Raw genomic sequence first — 9,711 nt, 5'->3', positions numbered from 1 at the left:
TGGTACATCATGATGGTCTGGTGGAGTTGTCCAGCTGAAGGTCGAACCGTCGAGCTGTCGTAAAATGAAGATCATGTCCACGGATTCAAGTCACGACATGAGGGCGAGCCTGCTCGTGTCGGCCGGCACCTGGTGTCGGAAGGACGATGCAAATGGGCGAGTCGGAGCGACGTTGGTGTGCATGGCTGGTGCATGGCTGGTGGCATATAGATCAACATCAGAGCGCATTAACAGACTAGAATTCAATGAGCAAATGGGGACTCGCGGCAGGAGCAGCCTGCAAGGAATCAGTTTTATCGACAGGGTGGGCTGCTAAAAATGCAGGTGTATAGAACAAACCGGGATTGATCTTTCCCATCAGACAAAGATAGAGGTTGATATACTTCAAACTGCAAACGACCGGTGGCTATCAGTTTGGAGAGTGCACCCCCAACAGTAGCTTGCGGGGGCTACAATCTTCAATACGTTGCATGTTTCTGGTGTTGCACTAGGATGGTGCGGGGAACAAGCCATGTGAAGCGATTGAGAGAGGGAACGACGGACAAACCTGCATCAGCGGTGCCTGATTGCGCATTGCTGTATAAATTCTTCCTCTAGCTGTCTGTAACTTCCAAGGTGTAACTAGCTACTGCACTTCCTTCAGTATAGCCATCCTGCAGCAAGATTAGTCGTCCCCCACGAGCTCAGCGACCTTTCCACCATGACTATGACAATATACTCACCGTTCTTGCTCCTCGCAATCCTGTTGGCAACTTGTGCATCCTGCCTTGCTGGTTATTACGGCTCGCCTCAGCTGGGTGGATGGACAAACGCCCACGCCACCTTCTATGGCGGCAGCGACGCATCTGGCACCATGGGTATGCATGACGATACTCTGTTTCAGTTCGTGATCTCTTTATTAGCTGCAATTCGCGTCTTCGTTTGTTAAACACTTCTCAAATTCGCATATATTGTGGCTTGGCGAAAACAGGAGGTGCTTGCGGTTATGGCGATTTGTATTCTTCCGGCTATGGCACAAATACTGCCGCCCTGAGCACTGCCCTCTTCAACGGTGGGTCGAGCTGCGGTTCATGCTTCGAAATCAAATGTGATGCCGCCGCCGATCCAAAATGGTGCCTGCCAGGAGCTGGATCGATCGTGGTTACAGCAACCAACTTGTGCCCACCCAACGACGCCCTTGCCAACAACGACGGCGGATGTTGCAACCCGCCCTTGCAGCACTTCGACATGGCACAGCCTGCGTTCGAGAAAATTGGAATTTACAGCGGGGGCATAGTTCCAGTCCAGTACAGAAGGTAATTCGCTGACAGAATAGTGTGGGGGTCCATATCAAATGTCCGAGTTTGTAGATAGTGTACTTATGATCCGAGAACTCTCGGTGCTGCAGGGTTCCGTGCGCGAAAAAGGGCGGAATTCACTTCACGATCAACGGTCATTCTTACTTCAATCTGGTACTTGTGAGCAACGTGGGAGGAGCTGGGGATGTGCAAGCCGTGTCGATCAAAGGCTCCAACACGGGCTGGCAGTCCATGAGCAGGAACTGGGGGCAAAATTGGCAGAGCAATGCACTATTGGATGGCCAGAGCCTGTCATTCCAAGTCACAACCAGCGACGGAAGAACCGTCGCGTCCTACAACGTTGCTCCTGCGGGGTGGCAATTCGGCCAGACATACAGCGGCGAGCAATTCACCTGATGGAGATCAATCCACAATTCCGGAAGCCAGCTGTAACTGTAATGTAGGTTATATGCACGAATGGCAGAGGCAAGCGATGCAGCTGCCCGCCTTTCGCAAGCGTTGCGCGCTGCAGATGCATGGTTCAATATGTAAGATTGTTGCTCGTAAGCAAATTGCTCTCCGAGCACAACTTGATGGCAATTTCCTTGCTTTTTATCAAAGTACAAGCGCCACACACCAATATAGCTATCATGGGATAATTAAACATCAATCTGTTCCTAGTGGTCCACAACTCTCGCCTAGCAAAAAACTAGCTAAGCTTCCTTGCAAATTTCATGGGATTAAGCATCAATCTGCCTCTAGTAGTTTCCCTAACAACGTGAGTGACATAGGCTAAAATGATCCTAAAGTGGTATGATAGACATGTCCTATACACATCTAAATGCTTTCTATAGATGTCCCACACCAAGGAATTCTTTGAGAACTAGGCTAAAATGATCTTAAACTAGTACGAATGTCCTAAACATATCTAAATGCTTTCTTTAGATGTCCCACACCAAGGAATTCTTTGAGAGCTTCGAAAGCATGACATTCAGAGGACCTTCACTACTACACACAGATCCTATTGCGATGTTTACGTACCGACGTTTAGCGCCCGCTTAGCGTTAATCGTCGGTATGAAAAGCGGGTTTTCTAAATCGTCGCTATATAGTGACTGTTGCTAAAAGTCGCTATATAGCGACTTTTAAGTGTTGCTATATAGCGATACTGATATACAAAATATTATAGCGACGTTTTTACAGAGAGGTTTTTTTTTTTTTATAGGCCTTAAAAGTTAGTTTTTTCCAATGATAAATTTTTTTAAGTTTTCATACATGTTTGAGCTCATAGAGAATAAAAAAATGAGAGCATGTACATCAAGCCTTTGAAGCTCATATATTCATGTCCAAGTTTGAGATGAGAAAAATCATATAAGAGCATTTACATCAAATGTTTCATCTTGAGCGAAGTCTAAGGCGCCAAACAAGTCTATCTCTAACTCTATACTGAGTTGATCTCCTATATCATCATCGTACTCTAGCATCGTACGTTCACCTAAAAGTATTTGATCATCTTCTTCAATAAAGCTTAAGTGTGGTGATTCTTGATGATTGTTATCTTCTTCCTCAATATCGTGATCTCCATCCTCCTCCCGTGCGATGTCATTATGCGCATCTTCCTCTTGGCTCATATGGTGATCTACATCTTCTTTCCTAGATTCATCAATTGGATCTGGCATTGGTAGTGGCATCTCCATATCCACATCTTGATCTTCAAAAATTTGCTTACTTCGTGGTGCAACTTGGATCACGTACCACCATCTTGGATCAAAACGATCCGGATGAAAAACCACCTATATTGAAGATGGGTGCCAAATGTCGTCAATTATATATATGAAATTATGCTCAAGTACATGTATCAATGGACTTTAAAAATGAAAGCTTCGACTAATTAAATCATTAGTATGCACCTGCTCATAGTGCTCGGGAAGAACAAAAGTATCACTTTCATCGATCCAATGTTTGGTGGAGTCTATTGCAAAGAGACCGCTACTATCTTTTCTCACTATCGCATGGGGACTGTTGTAAGTAGTTCTAAACCATTTTACATCAAGAATGAAAATATTAAATCGTCTAAAATCAATTTCATAGATGTCGTGTATGGTTCCACAATAATCCAACTGTGAGGAAAGAAGATTGATATCTAAAGCACTTGCTCGGCTATCTTGTGTGAAGTTAGCCATGACTCCACAATCATACGTGACTCTCTTTGAATCGATGCGTTCCACGTGAAAATATCGTCCATATGACCATAATGCACTGTACTTTTTGTATTATAAAAGAGCATCATTAAAACAATGAAGATGCATATATTGCCACCAATAATTACTTAATTACGTCAAGAGGTAAGAAACTTACATGCACCATACATCCAGATGATAACTCTCGCTCGCGCTCGTTTATTGTCTCTCCATCACGTTCGGCTTTAGGTAGAGCCAGTTGTAGCCAATCAAGTGACATGTGAGTAGGGAGAAGAGCTAGATCTCATGGATATGGTTGTGATCGCCTGTACATTACTCTAAATCTCGTCCTTGCATTTATTCTTTCTGCTTTGGCCACTTCATATCTCTCAATCCACTTCCGCATCTCAGGGCTATTGAGGATACAAAACTTATTGAATTTCTCCATTTGCTCTTCGCTCATCTTTCTTTCAATCCCTTTTCCTTGGGGAACCTCGCCAATGATGTGATCATCATCCTTGTTGTGCTAAGCTTGTGGCATATTAGGATCCGTGGATGCAAGAAACTCTGTGATATATACTAATGACTCTTGCACAAGCCATCCCTCTGCCATGCTTGCTTCCGGTCTTGCTCTTTGTCTTACAAACCCCTTTAAAGTTTTCATAAACTGCTCGAGAAAAAACATCCATCGACTATGAACGGTACCTGCTATAGCCACCTCATCAACTATGTGCACAAGCAAGTGGACTTGAGTTGTCATAATGCTCGAGGGAAAGTGCTTCTCAAGCAAGCATACGGCTTTGATGGATTCCACCCTAGCCTTCTCGATGCTCGATATAGAGATCTCTTTTTGAGATATCCACCTATTTCACATGTCCATGCATATGTAAGATATTTGAGATATCCACCTATTTCACATGTCCATGAAGAAAATACATAATCCGATTTGATAGTAAGCATACCTCACAATACCACAGATCTTGAATATAGCATTTCTAACATCTTCTTGTAAGCACCCTTTTATTGTAATTGGGAGGATGAACTATCAAAGCAATAATGAAGTCATGTCAACAATATAACATAATAATAATTATGCCAACGCATCACGATTATCGGTACACTAATTCTACTTAGAATACCTGTAAGACCTTGTGCCAATCATGGGACTTGAGGCCACTAAGCTTATTATCCTTTGAAAATGCTCCTTTCAAGCAATGCATGTACCCTGTCGGTGTTTAAAAAGAGGCAATGTCTGCCTTAACCGCTGCCTCCTCCCTCGTAGAGAGGATCCACATTGCTTTCGGGAGGACAACTTTTCCCGAAGCATGCACTTGGGGCCACAAACAAGACATCCTATTCATAGCACGCAAGTCTTCTCGCACTCCTCTCGAGTCCTTGGAACCAACCAAGTGTGCCCAAATAGTAGCTCCCACATTCTTGAAGATATGCATGGGATCCAAGAGATGATTGATTTGTAACTGACCCCAATAAGGAAGCTCGTGAAAGATCGATAGCCTCTTCATACCAGGATGAGGTGTCTCTCCATTCGCCCTCCAAGCTTGAATCCAGTCACTTGCCTTCAAATATGATGGTGGTGGATCAAGCTGACCTCCACGTGCGAGATGGTCGAGCGAAAGGTATCGACCATGACCTTCGGAAACATTTTTCCTCATATGTTTGGAGTAGCGTGCAAGTGATTTGAGAGCCGGTCCACAAACACGACAAGCATGGTACCCACTTGTAACAAGTCCTGCACGCGTGCATGAATGTGTTAGTACGAGACATGCATGCAAAAGAGAGTAAAAAAAGCATAATCCCTCATTGTACATGTAAAGACACAACCACGTACCTGCGCACTCTCCATATCCTGGGTAGTCATGCATGGTCCACATCAAGATACCCCTGACTAAAATATCATTGGTATGTCTAGGAGCTCTAGAAATATCAAAGACCTGCACTCCTCTCCATAATATCTGTAACTCCTCTATCAAAGGTGCCATGTACACGTCCATGTTTTTTGTTTTGTACTTTCCTGGCACAAGTAGTGCAAGCATGAGGTGTCCCTTTTTTATTGTTAGCCATGTTGGGATATTGTAATTCACCATGACTATGGGCCATGTCGACCAAGATGTCGAGCGTAACCTGAAAGGATTCACGCCATCCATGTCTAGCCCAAGATGTAAGTTGTGTGGCTCCCTCACAAAGTCCGGCCACTGATTATCTATGTGCTTCCAAGCTGCACAATCTGCAAGAATCCTCAATGTGTGATCAGTGGACCGATGAGATGCATGCCATGTCATCAACTCCACTATGGATTTGCATCGGAACATGTGTTGTATTCTTGCAATGATGGGAAAGTGTCTCAAGACCTTTATCGGTATTCGCTCACCCTGCAAGTCATCTCTATATCATTGTTCCCCACACTTTGGACAACTAGCCAAATCTCCATGCTCACGACGAAAGAGAATACAATCATTACAACAAGCATGGATGGTATCATAATCCATACCCACCCTTGTTAGCATCTTTTTCGCTTCATCTCTTGATGCGGGCATGGTATTTGGTGCATGCAACATCTTCTGGAGCAACCTATGATAAAGACACTATCCAAATGATGATTCTCAAAACAAAAAATATCCAAATAATGAGTCAAATTAATGCAAGGACTAACCTCATTAAGGCTGAGACACTTGTATCCGACCACCCATACTGTACTTGTAGATTCAAGATTGAGAGACAAGCACATAGTTTAGACATCCTAGCACCCTTGTACAATTGTGTTGATTGCAACTCTTGCATTTTGACCTCAGACTCTGACATCATGTGTACATAGGATGTAGTGCCCCTAAAAATGGAATCCATCATGTCGACCATACCCTCGTCATCATCCGGGAGACTATAGTCTTGCTGAAAGTGAGAAGGTATATGTGTACCCTCGTCACCCTCCTCATCCTGTTTTAAGATTTCGTGTAAATATAAGATCTTCTACTCCTCATCCTTCTCCTACCTCTTGTACTCCCTCTCTACCCTTTTCCCTCTTTGGTTTCTTGAAAGGAAGTTCTTCAAGAGGTGAGTTTGTTTTAACAATGTAGGTTGTTTGTTTGTTAGCTTTAGTTTTGTGAGTGTTTCTTCTTGTATTGCTAAACCTATAAACTAGTTTTCATGCTTGTTTTGAAAGGATTGAAACAAAAAATGAGATTTCAAGAAAGGAAGAAAACTCACCTCTTTTTTCTGTATTTCTCTTCCTTCTCTTTCTCCTTATCTCCTCAATTTTCTCCTTTCCTTATCTCCTCAATCTCCTCCCTTCAAGAAGTTGCTTTTGTAATCTCCTCCTTCCACTAACATCTTATTTGAAAAAATAGGTTGTTTTCTCTCTTTTGTAGGGCCAGTCCACTACACTGAGCGGGACATACTATTTCAAGTAAGTGCTTCCTCTTTTTTCCATTCATTATTTTTGTTATTTGCATTGGATTGCAGCTAGCGCCTTAAGCACTAGCTGCAGTGATGGGCGTAGGAACCCTCTCTTCCCCTCAAACTCTTTCCTTCTTCCCCCTTCTCTTATTCTCTTTTTTCCCCCCTTCTCTTTTTTCCCTCTTCTCTTATTCTCTCTTTCCCCCTTCTCTATTTCGCCCTTCTCTCTTTTCCCTTCTCTATTTCCTTTCCCTCTTATTCTCTATTTCTGCATAGCATGAGAGCATGAGCATATGTGGAAATAGAGAATGAGAGAAGCTTCTCTCTTTCTCTATTTCCGCATAAGCTCATGCATAAGCTTATGCATGAGCTTATGCTTCTCTCTTTCCCCCTTCTCTATTTGCCCCTTCTCTCATTCTCTATTTCCGCATAAGCTCATGCTCATGCATGAGCATGAGCATGAGCTTATGCTTAAGTTTCCCCCTTCTCTCTTTCTCTATTCCGCATAAGCTTATGCTTATGCATGAGCTTATGCAGAAATAGAGAATGAGAGAAGCATAAGATCATGCTTATGCTTCTCTCATTCTCTATTTTTGCATAAGCTCATTTATAAGCTTATGCATGAGCTTATGCTTCTCTCTTTCCCCCTTCTCTATTTCCCCCTTCTCTCATTCTCTATTTCTGCATAAGCTCATGCTTATGCTCATGCATGAGCATGAGCTTATGCTTAAGTTTCCCCCTTCTCTCATTCTCTATTTCCACATAAGCTCATGCTCAGGCATGAGCATAAGCATGAGCTTATGCTTAAGCATAAGCATAAGCATAAGCTCATGCTTATGCTCATGCATCAGCATGAGCTTATGCTTAAGTTTCCCCCTTCTCTCTTTCTCTATTTCCGCATAAGCTTATGCTTATGCATGAGCTTATGTGGAAATAGAGAATGAGAGCAGCATAAGATCATGCTTATGCTTCTCTCATTCTCTATTTCCGCAGAAGATCATGCTTATGCTTCTCTCATTCTCTATTTCCGTGTAAGCTCATTCATAAGCTTATGCATGAGCTTATGCTTCTCTCTTTCCCCCTTCTCTCATTCTCTATTTCCGCATAAGCTCATGCTCATGCATGAGCATAAGCATGAGCTTATGCTTATGCTTATGCTTAAGCATAAGCTCATGCTTATGCTCATTATGCTTAAGTTTCCCCCTTCTCTCTTTCTCTATTTCCGCATAAGCTTATGCTTATGCATGAGCTTATGCAGAAATAGAGAATGAGAGAAGCATAAGAAGGGGGAAATAGAGAAGAGGGAGGGAAAGGAAAGAGAGAAGGGAAAAGAGAGAAGGGGGAAATAGAGAAGGGGGAAAGAGAGAATAAGAGAAGAGGGAAAAAAGAGAAGGGGGAAAGAGAGACGCATAAGCATGAGCTTATGCGGAAATAGAGAATGAGCTTATGCAGAAATAGAGAATGAGAGAAGCATAAGCATGAGCCTATTTCTGCATAAGCTCATTCTCTATTTCCGCATAAGCTCATGCTTATGCGTCTCTCTTTCCCTTCTCTATTTCCCCCTTCTCTTTTTTCCCTCTTCTCTTATTCTCTCTTTCCCCCTTCTCTCTTTCCCCCTTCTCTCTTTTCCCTTCTCTCTTTCCTTTCCCTCCCCCTTCTCTATTTCCCCCTTCTCTCATTCTCTATTTCCGCATAAGCTCATGCTTATGCATGAGCTTATGTGGAAATAGAGAATGAGAGAAGCATAAGCTTATGCTTCTCTCATTCCCCCTTCTCTATTTCCCCCCTTCTCTATTTCTGCATAAGCTCATGCTTATGCTTCTCTCTTTCCCCCTTCTCTAATTCTCTATTTCCGCATAAGCTTATGCTTATGCATGAGCTTATGCGGAAATAGAGAATGAGAGAAGCATAAGCTCATGCTTATGCTTCTCTCATTCTCTATTTCCGCATAAGCTCATTCTCTATTTCCACATAAGCTCATGCTTATGCTTCTCTCATTCCCCCTTCTCTATTTCCGCATAAGCTCATTCTCTAGCTCCCGCATAAGCTCATGCTTATGCTTCTCTCATTCCCCCTTCTCTCTTTCTGCATAAGCTCATGCTTATGCTTCTCTCTTTCCCCCTTCTCTATTTCCCCCTTCTCTCATTCTCTATTTCCGCATAAGCTTATGCTTATGCTTCTCTCATTCCCCCTTCTCTATTTCTGCATAAGCTCATGCTTATGCTTCTCTCTTTCCCCCTTCTCTATTTCCCCCTTCTTTCATTCTCTATTTCCGCATAAGCTTATGCTAATTATGCTTCTCTCATTCCCCCTTCTCTATTTCTGCATAAGCTCATGCTTATGCTTCTCTCTTTCCCCCTTCTCTATTTCCCCCTTCTCTCATTCTCTATTTCCGCATAAGCTTATGCTAATTATGCTTCTCTCATTCCCCCTTCTCTATTTCCCCCTTCTCTATTTCTGCATAAGCTCATGCTTATGCTTCTCTCTTTCCCCCTTCTCTATTTCCCCCTTCTCTCATTCTCTATTTCCGCATAAGCTTATGCGGAAATAGAGAATGACAGAAGCATAATCTCATGCTTATGCTTCTCTTATTCTCTATTTCTGCATAAGCTCATTCTCTATTTCCGCATAAGCTTATGCTTATGCTTCTCTCATTCCCCCTTCTCTCTTTCCCCCTTCTCTATTTCCCCCTTCTCTCATTCTCTATTTCTGCATAAGCTCATTCTCTAGCTTCTGCATAAGCTCATGCTTATGCTTCTCTCATGCCCCCTTCTCTATTTCCCCCTTCTCTATTTTCGCATAAGCTCATTCTCTATTTCTCCCTTGTCTATTTCCGCATAAGCT

General features: G+C 42.9%; 1 protein-coding gene across 1 annotated transcript; it reads left to right on the top strand.

Moving 5' to 3' along the window:
• The first annotated feature begins 733 nt into the window (after positions 1–733).
• On the top strand, positions 734–1,694 carry LOC147884415 (expansin-A2-like). The gene is made up of 3 exons (XM_087398282.1): positions 734–857; positions 971–1,295; positions 1,388–1,694. The coding sequence occupies exons 1-3, from the start codon at positions 854–856 to the stop codon at positions 1,692–1,694; spliced, it is 636 nt and encodes a 211-aa protein (XP_087254408.1). The 5' UTR covers positions 734–853.
• Positions 1,695–9,711: the final 8,017 nt, after the last annotated feature.

Source organism: Dipteris shenzhenensis, chromosome 27 (genome assembly GCF_047967505.1).
Source record: "Dipteris shenzhenensis isolate YYH24624 ecotype China chromosome 27, Dip_SZ_1.0, whole genome shotgun sequence".
Classification (NCBI taxonomy): domain Eukaryota; kingdom Viridiplantae; phylum Streptophyta; class Polypodiopsida; order Gleicheniales; family Dipteridaceae; genus Dipteris; species Dipteris shenzhenensis.
Note: the sequence above shows the minus strand (reverse complement) of the source record. Positions and strands in the feature narration are given on the sequence as shown.